Here is a 21,877-nt window from a genome sequence, read left to right on the forward strand (position 1 = left end):
GACCCCCATTTAAAAAAAAAAGTTATGAGAGCAAGCACGATTTCACTATTTTTTTTTGTAAAAAAAATCAAATAAATAAAAAAAAACAAATATGAGTATTTACAAAAGTAATGTTATTACACATGATTTTGATTTTTAAAATTTTAAAATATTTTTAAATTATAAACAAAGAAATTGTGCTTTAAAATATGATTTTTACGTTAAATTTTATGTATAATAAACATGACTTATACATTTCCAAAATATTTTTTAAAAATTACTCATTACGAAAATTTTGAAACAAAATTATACCATCATAGTAAAAACATCTAAAAAAAATCATCGTTCTCTATGCATTTGCACCCATCCATCAACAAAACTATATGCTTACTTATCAACTAGCTATTAAAAAGACACTCCCTATTTTTTTAAAATAAATAATATTTATTCAAATAAGTTGGTAGTTACTATTTTTAAAAAAGTCACTATTTTGTATATGTATTTTTTTCTATTTAATTCTTAGATATATATATATATTGGTAAAAAAAAAATATTAGAATACAAATATAGAGGTCTAATCATCTTTGAAGAAGAGAACATAAAAAAGAGACATTCCTTTTATTATATATTATTATTGATTATAAATACAAAACAAGTTATTTTATTATATAAAAAACAAACATTCGTACTTTATCATGGAATAAAAATGTTAGAAATTGTATTTATATATACAGGTTATACAATTTTATTTTGAATAAGTTACATTTCTCTCTAGAAAGATATGAAAATTATATTTTAACTCATTTAAAAAAATTTTGTTAAAATTTCATTAACTTCCTTAAAAAAATCACAACAAAAATATCATTTACACTAACATCTCTCAAGAGATGTAAATTAAAAAAATACAAATATTTTCCTCTCTCAACAAATAAGAAATTAATTAGAATGATATTTTAGAATTTTTTTATAAAAAGAAAAAGGAGCATATTTATAAAAATAAAAAAATATTAATTATTTACTTGAAAAATTAATCTTTAAATGTCAATATTTGAATAAAATTAAAAAATCAGAAAATAAAAAATATTAAAAATATTTTAGAAAAAATAATAAAATGTACTATTAATGTAGGGATTTGTTTATACGACGAGCCTTTTAGAAACTTACCCCATTTCGAGAGTTATTAAAAAAAAAGATTCCTAAAAAAAAGGCTCAAAAAGTCCTTTTAAATTGAGTTAGTAAGACATGTCCATGGCAAAAAAAAAACCCGGTCCAGGAACCACTTCACGGCGGTGTTTAAGCAAATCGCGTAGTCCCGTGAAGTCGGTTGTGAGAGAGCAGAAAATCGAGTTGGCGGAGTCTGTTTGTTGCATTGCTGAAATTCGGCGGAAATTGAAGCACAATATAATAGATAGGTGTGTTGAACTGCAACCGCAACTGCATCTAAGAAGAAAGTAATTCATCAGGTTGTGATTACGAGGAACCCTAGCCATGGGGAAGAAGCAGCACAGCAAAGACAGAATGTTCATCACCAAAACGGAGTGGGCAACCGAATGGGGAGGCGCCAAATCCAAAGACAATCGCGCTCCCTTCAAACGCCTTCCCTTCTATTGCTGCGCGTACGATAACAAACCTAATATTCTCATTCTTACTCTCCTTTCACTCATTTTATTCATTCAACTCTTTTTTTCATTTAGGCTTACGTTTACGCCGTTTGGGGAACCCGTCTGCACGGCTGATGGAAGTGTTTTCGATGTTATGTGAGTCTCTCTGCGAGATCAATATTTATACGTTTTCTCTTTTGTTGCCAATTGTTTGATTGGTTTTGCAATTTGGCTTCAGGCATATAACTCCCTATGTTATAAAGTATGGTAAACATCCCGTCACTGGAACTCCTCTCAAGCTGCAGGATCTCATTCCACTCACTTTTCACAAGAATTCAGAAGGTTATCACTTTTTTTTGTTCCTTGCTTAATTACTCATTTGGTTCATATACTCGCCATTTGTATGTTTTGATTCCTATATCTATAAACTACTTGTTTTAGGCCCATACGAGCACTTTGATTACGTTTTGGTTCCTGTCATTAAGTGTGTTTTAACGGATGTTCTGGTCCCTGTCATTAAGTGTGTTAGCTCTACTTCTTTAGGTACAACCTCCACAAATTACAAATTGTCACTTCAGCTACAAATCTGTGGCAGTTTAAATTTTATTTTCTCGTGTTCCTTCTTTAAGCTAAGTTGGATGGATTTTCTAGGAAGTTCTAGCGCTGCACCTCTTATAAACTCTGTCTATGGTCTGATAGCCAGTCCCAGATAATAGAGGAAGACTGTTGTGTTTGGCCTTTGATAGACAACGTGGAACTTGCTGGTATAGCTCATGGATGACCCACAACAGATTTCTGTTAGGCTAGGTTGTTACCTGGAAGTAACGTGCCCTATTGCTGTGTTTAACTGAGCTGAAGAGTGTCATGTGATCTATGCAGTTGACCTCACCTAGAGTAATATGACTTTGTTGCTGTTGTTGTAGCTTTACGTCTAATTCCTGGTATTAGACTTTGCTTCCATGTGTAGACTCCTAACTTAAATCCTTGCATGCCCACAAAATATCAATGACATTGAATTAATATGATAGGTTGACACCGGGTTATACATTTTGATCCAATTTTCCCTCTTCTGTACTCATCAACAAGGGAATCAGTCATTATTATTGTTTCTTAATTATATACTGTATGTATAAGGAATAGGAATCAGGCCTATATGCTATATATATTAGGAGTAGGAATCTGGTCACTCACGTGTATAATTAGACTTTTTAATTTAGGTTGCACATATTAGGAATTAAAGTTATTGCATCATTTTGTTGTTAATTCGTTTGTACTATTTATCATTGTTATCAGTATCATACAATATACAATATATGATACAATTTACACTCCTGGCGATGTGAATCAACGAACAAATCATTTTGGCGCTCGAATCGCACCATGAATCATGTTCTGTGCATGAATTGTGCAATTCTTGTGCAACTAGGTTTCTTACATGGCCAATTTCAATAAACTCTAAAAACAGGCTTTTTTTTTTATAAAAAAAAAAGTGGAAATAGGAGGGAATAAATCGATTATTTCCCTCCAATCAGACCTAGTGGGGATCATGCTTCCTATACTCTTTTTTGTCTATTTCATTTTGTTTTGTATTCATCTTTGCCTGTCCTAGTCTGCCCCATCGTGCTTTGTGCATGTCTTGTTTTCCCTGCTATTTTATTGTGCTGGTTTTGGTCTTTTGTCTGTCACTACACTTGCAAGCTTGGTGGTCACTTTGTCAGTCATTTGATTTGAACATGCTAATATATATATGTAGGTTTATGATTTTTTTAGTTATTGATCACAAATTTGGGCTTTTATATGTTTTTGTTTGTTATATATGCTAAGTTTTATTGTTAATCATGAAACTTATGATTTAAGATATGGTTTGATTCACGCAATGAAAAAAATTGGCCTACTGATTTGCAATTTGAATCTCAATTCAACTACCGTTCTATTTTTGGATGAGATAAGTATCAAAGTCCATAATTTATGTGTGATGTAATATTGGCCAAAATGGACCTGTGAACGTTGGCATCTCCTGTTCTGCTGGCGGAGGAACAATTTTGGTTGCATGAAAAACTGTTGCACTTACCCAAATTATTATTGTAATTTAACCAAATGGGGTGACATGTTTTGTTTCTTTGCTTTTTGGGGATTAGAAAATGGTAATATTATCAGGAGAGAAATAGATGGCACATTTTACTAACCTTTGTCACACCCCCGAACCACCCAAAAAGAAAAGGAAGAAAATCGAAGTTACTTTTGTGTCACTAACCTTGGTTGTAACAAAGGATGATACATAGGTTTTGGACCCGTTTGGTTCTTCAAGCTTTAACATTTTGAATGGAGATATCTCTATCTTTGAATTGGCAGCTCTATTCTTGAATTGGTTTTGAGTGATACAATGGAGTCTTCATAGGTTAAAAGATTGAAATAAATATTTGAGAGAATTAGCATTGTGATATGAGGAGTATACCATCCTAAAAATGTAGTTTGTAGCCAAAGTGTGGGATTTGTTTTGTCATGTCACGCTTTCTAAACCAAATCTTTTATCATTATTGATTGAAGTGGCAGGTTTACAATGATTTCCTGGGATTCTAGGAACCTAGATAAAAATTCAGAAATTTTAATATTCAAAATTGATTTTAAGAACTTGATTTTTGTTTTGAAAAATAGAGATCCTTAGTTCCTGAACAGCAAATGATATGTCTCTAGAACTATTGGATGTTGGACTGCTGATTGAATGCCAATAAGTATACTGTTTTTTAAAGTCAAACATAACTATTGCCAAAAGCATTGTTAAGGTTTTAAAAACAGTTTGCAACCCCAATTTTTGCCATGTTGTCAAGTTTTTTTTTTTTTTGACTCTTGACAACTGCATCAGCTACATTTGTTTGCAGTTTTCTGCAATGTGAAAGATTGTGACAAACTTCAAAGGCAATCACAATTTTGACTCAGCTCAAACACAATGTTTTGTTTTTGAAACTATTCTTGTGTGGTTTTGTCATTGTTTATATCAATGTTTCTTCATGTTACATAATACATACGATTTGTTTCTGTTTGGGGGAGAGGTTAGGGATGGGATCGGCATTAATGGTTTTCCTGTATGTGGTTGACTGTTATGTGTATAATTCGTATATGATCAAGGAACAAATTTCAACAGAGCATCAATGGAAAAAAGGAAGTGTAATGCTGTATGATTTATTTACGTATTTTTGCAAAACTGGTGCAAAACTCTGCCATGAAAGCTAGCAGTAAAAACAGAGCATTACAATAGAGTGAAAACCATGAACCAAGAAAATCAGTAGAGAGATAAGAGAATTCATCATCTGCCCCCCTCCCTCTTTCCTTTAACAGAATCTATATATTAATTCCCCTCCCACACGAAATCGTGCAACCTCGAATTAGTTATTTTAGTGCGCCCACTCTTCCTCTTTTCATTTGCCACGTGTTCAATGTCTCCAGCTATGTCAATTGCCTCTTTTACCCTTTTATCATTTTCCTTCGTTACAATTCCTCCCCCATTAGAATCAACCTTGTCCCCAAGGTTGAGGTTTGGAAAAGCTAACTCTAGAGCAGTTTGGTCCTCCCAAGTGGCATGAGATGCATCCAACCCCTCCCATTGAACTAAATACTGCTGAACCTGATTGTTGCCCCTGAGAATCACCCGATTTTGCAAGATGGCGGCAGGTTGCATAACCGGATAAGGCTCATTTGTAGTGAGAGGCAAAGGAACATAAGGTTGATTATGCGCACTATGACAAATTTTTAGCTGTGACGAATGAAAAACTGGATGGATCTTGGTGGTAGGAGGCAATAACAATTTGTAAGCAACCTGGCCTATTTTTTGTATTACAGGAAAAGGCCCAAAATATCGCAAGCTCAATTTCTGATTCTTCCTTAAGGCAACTGTATGTTGTCTATAAGGTTGCAACTTAACAAGTACCATATCTCCAACTTGAAAGACCCTGGCAATCCGTTTCTGATCTGCATACTTTTTCATCACTTGTTGAGCTCTTTGAAGGTTGTTTTTCAATTTTTTTAAGACATCATCTCGCTGCAGTAATTGTTCCTGTACTGAGACTGGATCAGTAGAGTTAGGAACATACTTCAAAATCTGAGGAGGGTCTCTACCATACACCACCTTGAAAGGTGTCATGCCGATACTAGTGTGATAGGAAGTATAGCCCAATCTTTAGGTCTGTCAAACGTAAAACACCTGAGATACATCTCCAAACATTTATTCAAGGCTTCTGATTGGCCATCAGATTGAGGATGGTATGCAGTTGACAAGTTCAAGGAAGTACCACTCAATCTAAACAAGTGCTGCCAAAATTGACTAGTGAAAACTTTGTCTCTGTCGGATACGATTGTCTTAGGAAACCCATGTAATTTCACCACCATTTTCATGAAGGATTCAGCCACCAACTTACTAGTATAATCAGATTTCATCGTTGTAAAGTGAGCATACTTTGACAACCTATCTATCACCACCATAATTACTGTGAAACCATGTGAAGGAGGAAGACCAGTTATAAAATCCATGGCCAAATCTTCCCAAATTTGGTCAGGAATAGGTAGTGGCTGAAGCAACCCTGAGGGTAGGGTAGTTGTAGTCTTTGCTTGGTGACATACAAGACAATTCTGGACATATACTCTTACATCTTTTTGCATTCCTGGCCAATAAAATTGAGCAGTAACTCGGGCCAAAGTTCTACTGTATCCAGCATGTCCCCCTAATAAAGAACTGTGGAACTCATACAGAAGTTGCTGAATAAGTGCATGATCATCAGAAATCACTAATCGTCCTTTCCAATATAGCAATTTATCATGAACAGAGTAGTGTGGGCTAGGGGGTTGATCAGATAAACACAACTCCATGACAAACTTCAGCTTAAGATCAACAGCGATAGCAGTTCTTAGCTTAGGTAAAATTTGAAACTGGGGTTGAGACCATGCCATATAAAACGATTTGGACAAGGAATCAGCAACAACATTATCTTTCCCAGGTTTATATTCAATGGTAAAATCATAGCCTAGGAGCTTGTGTAACCAATTTTGTTGTTCAGGCGTTTGGAGAGCCTGATCCGGTAAGCTTTTCAAACTTCTTTGGTCAGTTTTGATGACAAATCGATGACCCAATAAATAATGTTTGAATTTTGCAATGGCCTCAGTGATGGCATAAAACTCTCGTGTATATGTTGATTGCTTTTGTAACTTGGGCGTCAATTTCTTAGAGAAGAAAGCAATAGGGTGGTTGTTTTGAGTCAAAACTGCACCGACTCCTATGCTAGAAGCATCTGTCTCCAAGGTGAAGGGTTGGGAAAAATTTGGTAATGCTAACACAGGGGCTTGAGTAACAGTTGCCTTCAATCGTTCAAAAGCTGCTGCAGCCATAGAATCCCACTTGAAGTTATCCTTCTTCAATAAATTGGTTAAAGGTGAAGCTAATGATGCATAGCCTCGTATAAATCTACGATAATAACCAGTCAACCCAAGAAAACCACGTAACTATTTAAGATTGCGGGGAGGTGACCACTCAAGAACTGCCTGAACTTTCTCCTTATCCATAGCAACACCATTGCCTGAAACTGTGTGTCCTAAATACTCTATTTGTTGCACCCCAAAAGAGCATTTAGACAGCTTGGCATATAATTCATGCTGTTGTAATAACTTTAGGACAGCTTCCAAGTGCTGTAAATGAGAATACCATGAGGGACTATACACAAGTATGTCATCAAAGAATACAAGCACAAATTTCCTCAATAATCCATGGAACACTTCATTCATTAAACACTGAAAAGTGGCAGGTGCATTAGTGAGACCAAATGGCATGACAAGCCATTCATAATGTCCTTGATGAGTTTGAAAAGCCGTTTTGTATCGATCTTCCTCCCTAACCAAGATTTGGTGATATCCTGACCGAAGGTCCAACTTGGAAAAATAGTGACTTCCATGTAATTCATCAATCAGTTCATCTACAGTTGGAATTGGAAAGCTATCCTTAACTGTAATAGCATTTAAGGCCCTATAGTCGGTACAAAATCTCCATGTTCCATCTTTCTTCTTAACAAGAACAATAGGAGAAGAAAATGGACTCGTGCTAGGAACAATGATTCCTTCATTCAACATGTCTTGAATCATGATCTCAATCTGTTGCTTCTGACTGTGGGGATATCGATAGGGTCTCACCTTAACAGGACCAGCACCCTGTAATAATGGAATAGTGTGATTTTGAGACCTACTAGGAGGTAAACCAATAGGAATGGAAAAAACTTGTTGATAAGTATGAAGCAGCACAACTAATTCAGGTTCCATGTCACATGGTAATTCAAGCCATTGATCTTGAGGTCCAGGGGGAATCTCATAGTGAAGAGTAAATAACTCAGCAATAGCATTAGTGTGCATCATCCTTTTGAGCTGATGAAATTCAGCAGGGCCAGGAAGCTTGGGTTGTTCCCCACGAAGAGTAATAAACTGATTTCCCAGATAAAATTTCAAAGTCAGATTGCTATAGTCAGATATGTGAGGTCCAAGTGTGGCTAGCCAAGCAGCACCTAACACCAAATCTGCACCTGAGACAGGAAGCAGATATACAGGAAGTGTTAACACATGACCCTGGATGGTAACGTGCAGGTCACTAACAGCTCCATCAGCAATTAAAGAATTTCCATTTCCCACTAACACCTTGAAATTTGGAATAGGTTCAATAGGTAATTTGAGACAGTGAGCAATTCTAGGTTGGAGGAAGTTATCAGAACTTCCACTGTCCAATAATACCTGAACAAGCATACCATTGATTGATCCTTGAAATCGCATTGTTCCTAAGCCCGATGAGCCCTTCAGGGCATTATAAGATAAATGATGCTCCTGCAATGGTGGTGACATATGACTACCAGAATTATCTGGAGGATCAGGCACAAGTTCCACATTATCCTCATCATCCATCTGCAATAGCAGGTACTGTTTATTAGGAAATCTGTGGCTGGGTGAAAATTTATCATCACAGGTAAAACAGAGGCCCTTCTCCCTTCTAAGTTGCATTTCAGCTGGGGACATTTTTTTGACGTTTGATGTTTGCTGATGCATATTTGACGGTTTAAGGTTGGATCGGGTTAAAAGAGGGGGTAAGCTGGTGGATTTTACGGTTTGGTTTAAGGGTAGGCTTGTGTTTGTGGTTTGGTTTTTGGGCGAATAGTTAGAGGTATACTGTTTGGGCTTAGGGAGGTATTTCTCTTCATACAATTTTGCTAAGGATACTGATCTGATCAGGGTAGTGGGGTCTTGGGCAATCACACGCGGCGGATATCAGGTTGCAACCCACCAATGAAACAATCCAATATGGCCTTAGGGGTAACACCCTGCACTCGATTAGCTAAGGCAGAAAACTGCACATAATAATCATGGACAGAACCCACTTGTGTAAGCTTAAACAAATCAGAACGAGGATTTTCATAAGGGGAAGGTCCAAATTCCTGTTCAAGAGCTCGAGTAAACCCAATCCAAGATGGAAATGCATTTGTTCGAGACATCATTTGAAACCAAGGTACAGCTTCGTTATCCATGTGAATAGCAGCTATAGTCAACCGTTGTTCATCTGGGGTGTGATAGTAATTAAAGAATTGTTCCGCCTTAAAGATCCATTGAAGAACATTGGTACCATCAAATTGTGGAAAATCGAGTTTTACATTTCGTACCTGAAACGGATGGTGTGAACCTGTAATGCTAGAACTGGAGTGTCCCTCTGACCTTTTTCTTGATCAATTCCTCAAGAGAGGATTCAATAGTCTCAAACCTATGTGAGTAATCGGCATTACGAGCTTCCATGAGATCCAAGATTCTTTTGACATCTGCTGAGAGTTCTTTCAGGCGCGTATTCTCCGCCATGAATCAATGAAAGCACCAAAATGTTGTGTATAATTTGTATATGATCAAGGAACAAATTTCAACAGAGCATCAATTGAAAAAGGAAGTGTAATGCTGTATGATTTATTTACGTATTTTTGCAAAACTAGTGCAAAACTCTGCCATGAAAGCTAGCAGTAAAAACAGAGCATTACAATAGAGTGAAAACCATGAACCAAGAAAATCAGTAGAGAGATAAGAGAATTCATCATCTGCCCCCCTCCCTCTTTCCTCTAACAGAATCTATATATTAATTCCCCTCCCACACGAAATCGTGCAGCCTTGAATTAGTTATTTTAGTGCCCCACTCTTCCTCTTTTCATTTGCCACGTGTTCAATGTCTCCAGTTATGTCAATTGCCTCTTTTACCCTTTTATCATTTTCCTTTGTTACATTGACATATCAAATAAGCTAGTTTCTAGCTTATTTAACTTGATTCTAAACTTGTTTGACTAAACTAAAATGTTAGGTAAACAACCTACTTGTGCCTTGTTAGTTTAAGTTACTTCAGGTAGTTTATTGCTTATAACTATAAGCTTGTAGCTTAATTTTTTTCCTTTCCATTTTTTTCCTGATTTTTTTAATACACAATCTCCTTTACCCTCTCCTTTACATTTATCAACTACTTAAAGAAATAGTTTTATCAAATGCTTCTAATTCATAAACTTTCAACTAATAACTTAAAAGTTAATCACCTATACACTGCCAATGTAAATTTTTTTTACACTGGCAACCAATCATATTTTTTAATAGTGTCATGTCAATTGCTTATTTAATGAAATAAAAATAAAATAAAATAATTTAAAAGATATGATTGGTTGCCAGTATAAAAAACTTTACACTGACAGTGTATGGATGATTAACTAATAACTTTATACACTTTAAGCTAGCTTATCAGCTAGTTTTGCTAAACATAACCTATACATTCAGTTTTCTGTAATGACTAACCTTTCTTTGTCATTCTGCAGGAGAATATCATTGCCCAGTGCTAAACAAAGTTTTCACCGAATTTACACATATTGTGGCAGTGAAGACCACAGGAAACGTTTTCTGCTATGAGGTTTGTTTTCTCAGATCCTTAGTGTTGATAATGCTAATTTCTTATGTAGATGATATTTATGTTTATGTAAGTTATGGGGATTAGGCTGTTAAAGAGTTAAACATTAAGACAAAAAACTGGAAGGAACTCCTCACCGATGAGCCATTCACCAAGGATGACCTTATAACCATTCAGGTAAGTTGTATTTGAACAAGCACATTTTTCCCATTCCTCCATCTTTAATTGGCTTAATATCAAGTGTTTTGTTGGCCTGTGTACTATGTGCAGAATCCTAATGCACTTGACAGCAAGGTTCTTCTGGATTTTGATCATGTTAAAAATAGTTTGAAAATTGATGATGAAGGTATGCTAGCTCCTTCATCTGTTGTCAGTTATAAATCTCACCTTGGTCATGAATCTTGATGTTGTTGCTTTTGTTGTTTTTAGTAGTATTGGCTATGACGTTCAATTTTTTTCTCCATTCAGAATTACAGAAAATGAGTTCAGATCCAACCTATAACATAAACATGTCGGGTGATATCAAGCAAATGCTTAAGGAGCTTGGAACTGAGAAAGGAAAGGAAACTGCAATGCATGGGGGAGGTGGTGGCAAGGCACGAAAAGAAAGGGCTGCTGCACTTGCTGCCATCTTAGCTGCAAGGTCACGTATTGAAGAAGATTCCAAATCAGATCCAAATAAAGAGGTCAAAGCTCCTCAGGCATTTAGTATTGTAGATGCTGCATCTGCTTCAGTACACGGAAGAAGTGCAGCTGCTGCTAAAGCCTCAGCAGGTGATAAAACTGCAGCTAGAATAGCTATGCATATGGCTGGTGACAGGGCCCCAGTGAATGCAAAGATGGTTAGTTCTCTTTCTCACCAATACATATTGGGAGATTACACACATAATTTAAGTGATTTTTTCTATGTTATGAAGATTTAGAGATGTAATATAAAACCATTAATGTGTCTTTATTATAGTTGAAAGAGTCACCACTTGAATGATTTTATATTACATCTCTAACACATGGTTGGTTTTACACTAGAAATGACAAGAAACTGGATCTAACTCAACCCAAATTTAGCTCAAGGGGAAAGGGTTGTCTAAGTCTTTTGACTAGCCGGCCAATGAGGGCTTAGCCTAGCCCACCCCCTCTCCACACACACAACCTAGGATCAACATCATAGTCATGAACTTTACATGACTTCACATTTTCGGTAATCAAATATCAATTGGATAGAATTTTGATACTCTATTACAAATGAGAATAGACTGAGCTTAACATAACACCAAAAGCTAACTCCAACCCCGCAGGGGGGCAGGGGCACGCTGATTGCAAATCTTATGAAGACGACATTGTCATATTTGTTTCTAGATGATGTGAGATCTTAACATATTTGAGATGTAATCACTAGGTAAAGACTCGTGAATGTTTTTCATATTGTCTCTTATTGATGAGAGGGAAGTATGTTATGTATTGTCAACTTCTAATGAAGTTGCTTATTTCAGGTAAAAAGCCGCTTCACAACTGGTGCTGCTTCTCGGTCTTTCACTTCAACATCATTTGATCCAGTTACGAAAAATGATTTTGAATATGTGAAAGTTGAGAAGAATCCAAAAAAGAAGGGATATGTGCAACTGCATACGACACATGGTGATTTGAACATTGAGCTGCATTGTGATATAACACCCAGGGCATGTGAGAACTTCATCACTCTTTGTGAACGTGGATATTATAATGGAGTTGCTTTTCATAGAAACATTAGGTATGATGACATTCTCTGCGTCTTTCTCCCTGGAGTAATTTAAGCCTCAGATTTATTGTCTTATGATCCATTTTATGCAGGAATTTTATGATACAGGGTGGTGATCCTACTGGTACTGGTAGAGGAGGTGAATCTATATGGGGAAAGCCTTTTAAAGATGAACTTAACTCCAAATTAGTTCACTCAGGAAGGGGTGTGGTAAGCATGGCAAACAGTGGCCCGCACACTAATGGTTCCCAGTTCTTCATCTTGTACAAGTCTGCAAATCATCTAAACTTCAAACATACAGTTTTTGGAGGAGTTGTCGGTGGTTTGACTACTCTAGCAGCAATGGAAAAGGTTCCTGTTGATGATAATGACCGACCTCTGGTGAGTCATATTTTCTTTTCACTGTTGATGCAATACATTGCCCCCCTCTTTTAGGTTTTATTCTTCTCAAATGCATCAAGTTTCAACTGGTGTAATTACAAACATATGATCACAAAATATGGATCTGCTTTTAAAAAGTAGATTCTTCTCCCGTTGTACATATTTTGTTATCTTCTGCATAAATATATTCTTTTCCCTTACGTCTGTCTAGTTTGGACTTTGGGTTTTGTGCATTATTTTTTCTTTGTGGATACTATTTCTATTACTACTACTACTACCACCACCACCAAGTACTGACATGTGGGATTACTATGTTTTGCAATTTCATTTATTAACATTCAGGTTTAATCTTACTCAAGTACAGGGTAATACTTTTTTGTGTTTCATTGTGCCTCAGGCTTGTTTGTCGATGGTGACAAGTTTTTACTGGTTTGAGGTGTTGCTTTAATAATTAACAATGCTTACCGGAATATTTGATGTTTTCTAAATGATCCATTAATCATTATCAAGCGTGCCATACTAGCCACTTCAAACAATGCTTTATGTTCCATACATATTTATCTTGCAGGAGGAAATCAAGATAACAGGTGTCACAGTCTTTGTCAATCCTTACACAGAACCAGATGAGGGAGAAGAGCAGGATAATGCCAAAGAGAAGAATGCGGAGGATGAAGATAATGTATGTTCCAGAATATTTGAGATACCTCTTGCTTACTTCTGCATGATTTTTGTTAACTTTGGCTTATCTTTCAGGGTAAGGTAGGCTCATGGTATAGCAATCCTGGCGCTGGAACGTCTGAATCTGGTGGTACGGGGGTTGGTGGTGGTGTGGGGAAGTACTTGAAAGCTAGGAATGCTCAAGCTACATCTGCTAGTGTTGACACCGGTACAACCGTTCTAGTAAAGAAAAGAAAAGTGGGAGTTGTCAGCAGTGAATTTAAAGATTTTTCTGCATGGTAACAATCCCAATTTCGTACAATTTGTAAAAAGTGTATATTTTTCTTGTAGTTATGCATTGCCAGGTGGGTGATAAATTTTTTAGGCACGTCATTAAGGTTATGTACAATATAGCGTACTCATTGGATGCGAGATTAGAGTCATTTGGTCTCGATTTTGCTTTCTCTCTCCCCCTCATGTTCTGTTGCTGCTCAGAAAAGATTTATAATTTGGTTATGGATTTGATAGATAGATAGATGGACTTTCCTAATCCTAATCCTAATAGTGTTGGAAATTAAACATTTCAACTAAAGGGAGAGCTCCCCTATCCCTATGTACAATGTTCCTTGCTTTCTAGGGCGTTATGAGTCAATCCGATCAGGGAATTTCTTTTATTCCTGCTCACTAAACAGTTGTCTGGCGTGAATGCTAAGGGTGTCATTCCCAAGGCCAAGGGCACTTCCAAGTCAGTAAGCCTAGCTAGCTAGGTTTTCATTGACTTTAGTCATGGATACCTGCTCACATTTTGGCATGTATACAGGGGCTGTACAATTCAGAATACAGAATATCAAACTACATTTAAAATTAAAATGATGGATTAATTCATTATGCATACTACGGAGAACAAAAATGAAAACTGTGTTATGGGGTCGGAAGGAAAACCAGTTCATAGGTTCATACGCGATCCTCTCCATGCATCTCATGTCAAGATTGTGTCTCTGACATGATAAAAAAGGAAAGGTGTATTTTTCTTGATTGTAAAAAATGAATTAATGAGATATTTAATTAAACTGAGTGAAAGCATCATTGGTTTCTCACTTCGTACTTTTGCTTTAAAGCATTGCTAGGTTGGTTGTTTAGGGTTTCAAATATTTATTCGGATCAATTTATCAGGAATACAATTACGCATTCTATTAGTGAATATTTTTTAATGTTTAAATTTCTTAACATTCACAAAAAAAATTGCACAATTAAATATAAAGCATAAAAACATCTAGTTATATAAAAATATATATTAAATTTTATACTTGTATAATTAGTTGATAATTATGTTGTTAAATACACACACATATATATATATATATATATATATATATATATATATATATATAATTCAGGATACATTAATATCATATCTAAGTTTAAACACTTAAATCAAATTTTATATTTTTAATTATTTTTTATATAATGTAAATTTAGGTGATTTAATTGTTGAATCATGAGATATTATACTCAAGGTTATGTATATCAAATTTCATATAATTTTTTTAAATGTTTTTCAAAATGATTTTTTATACATTTTGAATATCATATCACATGTTAAAAAAAAATAATGTAATGAACTATTAAATAATTTTGAAATCATGTAAAATTTTATATAACGAATCTTAAGCATAATATCATACAATTCAATGGTTGAATCAATTAAATTGTATTGTATAAAAAATTATTAAAGATATAAGATTTAGTGTAAGTTTTTAAACTTATATCTAGTGTAAATAGATTTTGACTTTTTTTTTCTATATAAATTTAATGACTTAAATTAAGAGATTACAAATAAATTTATCATGTATGACATATCACTATTACTATATTGTCTCTACTGTTATTGTTATTATCACCATTGGAATTCATATTATTGTTTTACCAACGTTGTTGTCACTACCACTCTTAGTGTTGTTGCCACCTTTATTGGTGGTGACAATGAGAGTGATAGTAATGATGGTAATAACAATCATGATTGTGACAATGATAATATTGATGTGTTTTAATAGTAACAGTGACAACAATGATGTCTAAGACAATATGATAGTGATATGTAGAATTTTTTTTATTCTTTAATCTAAGCCATTAAATTTAATTAAAGATTGAAATTTTATCTTCTCACTCTCGTATAAAAAATCCTCTCTCTTATAGCACAATTTAAATAATAAAAGGAATTACTTGATTTAGTGTCCACTTTTTTTTTTCTTTTTCATTTTATCCTTAATAACTACAAATAACATCTAATAACCATACAAAATACTAAGAGATATATTTTTTCTCTATTTTTTTTTAATGGATAGTATCTAAATAAGAGTAAACATTTACACAATAATACCTAAAATCACATGAAACAATATTTATACCACAAAAGGAATAGATTCAGGTTAAATTTAACCGTGAGTGGGACCTAAAATAAACATGTGCTTTTAAAATTGTCTCTTAAAGCCGTGATACCAACTTTTTTGTATTCAATGATAATGCATAGCTGTGACTGTGAGATGGAAAATGTGTCTAAAGTTATGTCCATGGCGGATGAAATAAAGGAAAACAGATAATAAATATTTGAAAAAATGCCCTTGAAAAGTAATTGTCACATTTCATAACTTGTTTTGTTTTTTTTTTTTTTTGTTGTTAAAATTGAGATTTCGGAACAGTGGTGCAGAGTGCGCCTCATGTGTTATGCTCATGCAACAGAGCAATATCAGTACCCCATAAAATCCATCACTGAAAGAGTAAAAAGAGTAAAGTAAAATAACATTTTCTTGAGCAACTATTATATAAACGTCCGTTATATCTCTTTAATAAATAGTAGTTCCTTGTTTTGTTTTTTCTTCCTCATAAAATTTAACTTTTACTAGTTACAAAATGAAAGAAGTAAATAGGTATTTATGAAAATGACGTATAATGCAATTTTTTTTTATAAATGTGCTACAGTCCAAACGAAAATTAACTAGTGTTCTAATTGAGGTAGTGACATACCAACTATAGCCTTTCTTCTTACATATGTAACAGCTTTTAAAATAAACAGAGTGGATATGGGACACACCTCAACGATGGAAAAAGAAAAGGATAAAAAGCCGCCAATTAAGCGGTACACGTCTATGCCTTGTTTCATTTGCTTTCTTATTTTATTTGTTGGCAGCACATAGGAGGATATATATTAAGCATCTAATATTTTTACCCAGTTTAATTTATCAATTATATTTACTAGAGGAACGTTAATAAAAACATTTTTTTCTTTCTAATATTTGTTTTATTATTTCTTAAACTTTATTAAATTGTAAGTGTTAAAAAATATATTGAAGAAGGTTGCTCTCATTTAATTTATTATATTTTTATATAGTTATGGTGATGAATGCATATTGAAAACAAAAGCTATGTGGATCTGTTTCACTCAACCCTCCCAACTCACCAACGACCAGTCCAACAAGTCAATTATGGGATATAAAGAAAGAAAAAAAAGAAGGAAAGCTTCTTGAAACTTCCTTTCCCATTTATATCCATGGATTTTCAGCATGGCTAATAATCTGTCTCATCCTGTCGGAGATTAATCGTTTCGAAGAAGAAAAAAAAAGTGTACAACTTGAAAGGCAACTATAACATGGGTAAGCTAGGAGCTCAAAATATAACATGATTTTTTTTTTTCCAAATGATTGAAGAAGAAAAACAAATTCAAGAAGCCCTGCACCTTTTCGAACAAGATCACCTCCGTTCAATAATCAATTGGTATATAAGTAAGAAAAACTAGTCACACGGCAAACGCGTTGTCTAACAATAATCATAATGACTAATTAAATTAAAGAAACTCAAACGTGGATATACCGAAACCCCGTACGAACAATATATACGATAATCGCAGACGTGGTTTATAAAATAATTAATTGAAACGTCAATTTGTCATGAGGGTGGCCTGGGCCACAAACGTGGAAGTAATTTATTCTAATCAAACTAGGATTAAGGCTGATTGAGACTAAAAGAAAGTTAAGCAGCTAGAGTTTTTGGTAGCCATCAGTATATAAATATTTGAGGACTAAGACAACAAATTAAAGGATAAAATAAATGGTTAATTGGTTTGGGCTCTAAAGTTGAAAGAAATGGCCTAGAGTAGAGTTTGTGTGGTGATTATTACTGATTAGTGCGTACTTATTATAAAGTTATAATCCATCAAACACGAGTGCATATATATAAGCAAGAAGGCATGCCCTAGAAGTTAGAGAAGGAGTGCATTTTGGCATTAAGAGAAAACAATATATTAAGATGACATGATGATGTGTGGGATTATCTAAAAAGAAAAAAGTTGGTGGAAGTTTTGGCAGTGTTTGGAGTTGGTTATGGTGATGATAGTGGGTTTGATGAAGGTGATCCACGCCGGCAGCTTTACCTTCTCTCTCTATCTCTACCCAATTCCAATTGGCACGCATGCTCCCACTCATCTACAAACAATGAAAAGGATCTCCTCTCCCTACCTTTTCCTCACACTTTGTTATTTTTCGTCTTTTGTCAGACCCAATTCCATTCTAAGCATCAGCTATAGGCCACAACCCCTATACTATACAATTCTCAGTCAATCCCCTCTCTCCATATTCTTTTTTATTTTTCAATAAAGAAGCCACACCCCAATAAAAGAATAACCTAGAAAAGAAACCCAACCCAACCCCACTGCCCTCCCCCCCCCACCCCCACCCCCACATCGATTGCACAAAAAGGAGCTACATCCACCACAATTTAAATCAAACAACTATACTATCTTCTCCTTTCATTTTTCATTTCCACCTCACCCTTCAATTGACCCACATATGCGTAATTCTAATTCATTTTGTACAAAATACTATATAGGAACTAAGGAAGGATGTGTTAAAATAATGTTAAACCTTACAAGTACAAATTAGTCATTAGATGTGAGGTTTGAAAGATGCTGAACACCGCTATTCCCACCGTTAAAAACTCGTTACGTCCATTATCTTTGGTATTGGTTGAGAGCATCCATGCGAGTGAAAAGGTTAAACCTTAAATGGATACGTTGTTCAGGGTAGTAAGTTTGGAAGGCGATCAAGATGAATCTTTGAACAACTCGACGACCACGAGTAGTTCTCAATCCTCGAGACAAAACTATCCCTACCCACAAGAAGACGAAGAATGCTTAAAGTTTTTCATGGATGAAGAAGACCTCTCCTCGTCTTCTTCCAAGCACTACTATCCCTATCAAGCCTCCACCACCACCCCAGACCTCCCTTTGGAACTCTCCGGCAAGTGGGCCCACGACATCCTGGTGGAGACCGCACGAGCCATCGGCGACAAGAACACCACGCGCCTCCAACAACTGATGTGGATGCTAAACGAGTTGGCCTCCCCCTACGGCGACACCGACCAGAAACTGGCCTCGTACTTCCTCCAAGCCGTGTTCAGCCGCGTCACCCAAGCCGGAGAGCGAACCTACCGAACCCTAGCTTCGGCGTCGGAGAAAACATGCTCGTTCGAATCGACGCGGAGGACGGTGCTGAAGTTCCAAGAGGTGAGTCCCTGGACGACGTTCGGCCACGTGGCGTCCAATGGCGCCATCCTGGAAGCGTTGGAAGGCGAGCCAAAGCTTCACATAGTTGACATCAGCAACACCTATTGCACTCAATGGCCCACACTCTTCGAAGCCTTAGCAACTCGAAACGACGACACTCCGCACCTCCGTTTAACCTCCCTCGTCACCACCACCGGAACCTCCCTATCCCTAATGAACGAAATCTCCGCCAGAATGGAGAGATTCGCCAGACTCATGGGCGTGCCGTTCAAATTCAACGTCGTTCACCACCAAGGTAAACTCTCCGAGTTCGATTTTAGCGAGTTGGATATCAAAGAGGACGAGGCTTTGGCGATAAACTGCGTCAACACGTTGCACTCGATCGCCGCCGTCGGGGACCACCGCGACAGGGTGATAGCCTCCTTGCGGAGGCTGCAACCGAGGATCGTGACGGTGGTGGAGGAGGAGGCGGACTTGGACGTGGGATTGGAGGGGTTTGAGTTTGTGAAAGGGTTTGAAGAGTGTTTGAGGTGGTTTAGGGTTTACTTTGAAGCGTTGGATGAGAGTTTTCCGCGGACGAGCAACGAGAGGCTGATGCTGGAGCGGGCGGCGGGGAGGGCGGTGGTGGACTTGGTGGCGTGCGCGGCGGCGGAGTCGGTGGAGCGGCGGGAGAGGGCGGCGCGGTGGACGCAAAGGATGCATGGAGGAGGGTTGAGTACGGTGGCGTTTAGTGAGGAGGTTTGTGATGATGTTAGGGCGTTGTTGAGGAGGTATAAGGAGGGTTGGGCGATGACACAGTGCTCCGACGCCGGAATATTCTTGTCGTGGAAGGAGCAGGCGGTGGTGTGGGCCAGTGCATGGAGGCCCAATTGACGTAGTAGAGTAGAGGAGAATGACTTGACGTGAGTAATGAGTTGTGTTGAGTTGAGGGTCTGCTTCCCACGTGCTCTCTGATCTATCAGCACGTGCCCTCAGCTCTTTTTTTCTTTCTTTTAATTTCTTTTTGAAGCTGATTAATGGGGTTTTCTTGGTTCCAGTTTCGTCCGTACGTAAGACAGTGGGATTAATTGGAGGGTATGAGGATGATAGGAGGATGGGGATTTGAATGTATTATTCAAAAAGGAATCATCAACTAAATTTATTTTCATTTTCATTTTCATTTTTATTTTTTGCCTTTTCACGTGTTGTATATATTTGCCTTTATATTTCGATCAGTTTATATATGTATGTATGAATTAATTGAAAAAGGGTTTGATTTCAATTTTTCAGTGTTTTGGATTATTTTGGAGGGAAAAAAAATTCATGGATAGTATTTAGTATTTTTGCAATGATGAAAAATCATTGAATTTAGTTTTAATTATATATATATTAAAGATACATTTGCATGAGTTACCCTAGAGTTGTTATTAAGTTTTTAAAAATAGTATTATCATTCTATATCTAGTATTGAATTTGTAAGAAAAAAGGCAATACTTCATTTTTTTTTTAAATAATAGATAATATGTAAAGAAGAAATTACATTTTATTGAGTAATAATGACATTTAAAGTTTTTTTCTTTCTTTTACTTTTCAGATTAAATCTGGGACCATTTCCAGCTTTACAAAATAATCATGTGTGACCTTTTCAATAACTAGGAAAAACACTAATGAATCGTCAATGATTGTGAAGTTGTATACTCTCTCAAGTATTTGTTATTTTATTTTGGTTTTGCAAACAAATTCTTGATTTATTAGGCTAAAATATAACTAATTGTCGCTTTCCAAATTTGTAGGTTCAAGCGTATTGATTATTGACTAATTAAGTTCATGTAGGTGGTAGTTGATCATTGATATATTTATATATATGTATTATCTAAAGCTCGGTTTTGGTCCGGATTTGACCAGAGATGAGCAGCATAATTGTTTGTGCACTTAACTAATCAACAAGGCATAAAACATAATTAAGAAGGAGAATTCTCTGATAACATTGTATTTTACAATATATTTACGATCTTCAACAGTAGTTATACTTACCGTCCCTACCAAACCAATTAAATTCATATTCACAAAAAGGTCCAAAAGAAATAGGATTTGGTATTTCTGCGTAAGAAGATGATATCATCTTTAAGCATATTACGATCGAGTTTAATAAATAATAATAAGGAAAAGGCAAATGAAGGTACATATAAACAAGGTCGTTATCTAGTTTATGGGCAATAGAATCTTAGGACGGCCAACAAGTTGGGTTATTGCTTGGGAACATCATTAAAAGGTGTATAGTAATTAGTGGCCAGCACAGCATGCTGTCTTTGAAATGGTCTTGTTCATTTTTAATTTCTCTCTCTAAGTCTAAACTATACTCCTATCTATGATCTTTGTATATGGCACCTGTTTTAACTTTACCCTCTGCATGGCCCCCACAAAACCCTGAGCTCTTTCATGGAGGAAAGATAAGGGGGGACTCATAAGAGGCTCCTTTTTCCTAAGAAAGCCAATAAATTGGTAAGTACATAAACAATGAAAAGGAAATAATATGAATAGTGGGTTCATCTTTTTAGGGTTGCACATCTTGAACTTCTGATGAGACTTGCCCCCTCCACGTTAACATATATACACTCCACTCTTTTTGCATCTTTTCCTCCTTGATTTAAAAACATTTATAGCTCCTTTCTTTTGGTTTTTTATTAAAGGGAGTTTGATGCTGGCCCATACCTTCTTCTGCAGGTTTAAGCTTTTGTATCCTTTTCTATAGCAATGACAACGACAAGCTGATGCCTTTATATTTTTATGGGACCAAGTTCATGTAGAATGCTAACTCCAGTGTATTAATTTCAAACCCATAGTACTTCAGAATGTACACGATCTCTGTCTCTCCGTATTAATCCGTTTTTTTCTCCAAAATATTTCTCTTTCCGACAATAATGGAACAAAATATTTTCTCATCACATAATCTTAAAGAAAATGAAGACCAAACTTACAATTAAAATTAAATGAATTTATGGTATCTATACTATAGTCCCTCCCGAATACGAATGAAAATGAGAACC

The 21,877-nt window shown here is 35.9% G+C and overlaps 2 protein-coding genes across 2 annotated transcripts; both read left to right on the plus strand.

Moving 5' to 3' along the window:
• Positions 1–1,216: 1,216 nt before the first annotated feature.
• Positions 1,217–13,810, plus strand: PUB49 (plant U-box 49). Its single transcript, XM_020374781.3, has 11 exons — positions 1,217–1,595; positions 1,674–1,736; positions 1,819–1,922; positions 10,433–10,524; positions 10,609–10,698; positions 10,792–10,867; positions 10,990–11,363; positions 12,012–12,268; positions 12,349–12,637; positions 13,206–13,316; positions 13,391–13,810. The coding sequence occupies exons 1-11, from the start codon at positions 1,468–1,470 to the stop codon at positions 13,595–13,597; spliced, it is 1,791 nt and encodes a 596-aa protein (XP_020230370.1). The 5' UTR covers positions 1,217–1,467; the 3' UTR covers positions 13,598–13,810.
• Positions 13,811–17,575: 3,765 nt separating this feature from the next.
• LOC109811143 (protein SHORT-ROOT) lies at positions 17,576–20,112 on the plus strand. Its single transcript, XM_020374793.3, has one exon. It carries the CDS (start codon positions 18,351–18,353, stop codon positions 19,722–19,724), a length of 1,374 nt encoding a protein of 457 aa, XP_020230382.1. The 5' UTR covers positions 17,576–18,350; the 3' UTR covers positions 19,725–20,112.
• The last annotated feature ends 1,765 nt before the right edge of the window (positions 20,113–21,877 follow it).

Source organism: Cajanus cajan, chromosome 11, assembly GCF_000230855.2.
Source record: "Cajanus cajan strain Asha chromosome 11, NIPB_CcT2T_4, whole genome shotgun sequence".
In the NCBI taxonomy this organism is placed as follows: domain Eukaryota; kingdom Viridiplantae; phylum Streptophyta; class Magnoliopsida; order Fabales; family Fabaceae; genus Cajanus; species Cajanus cajan.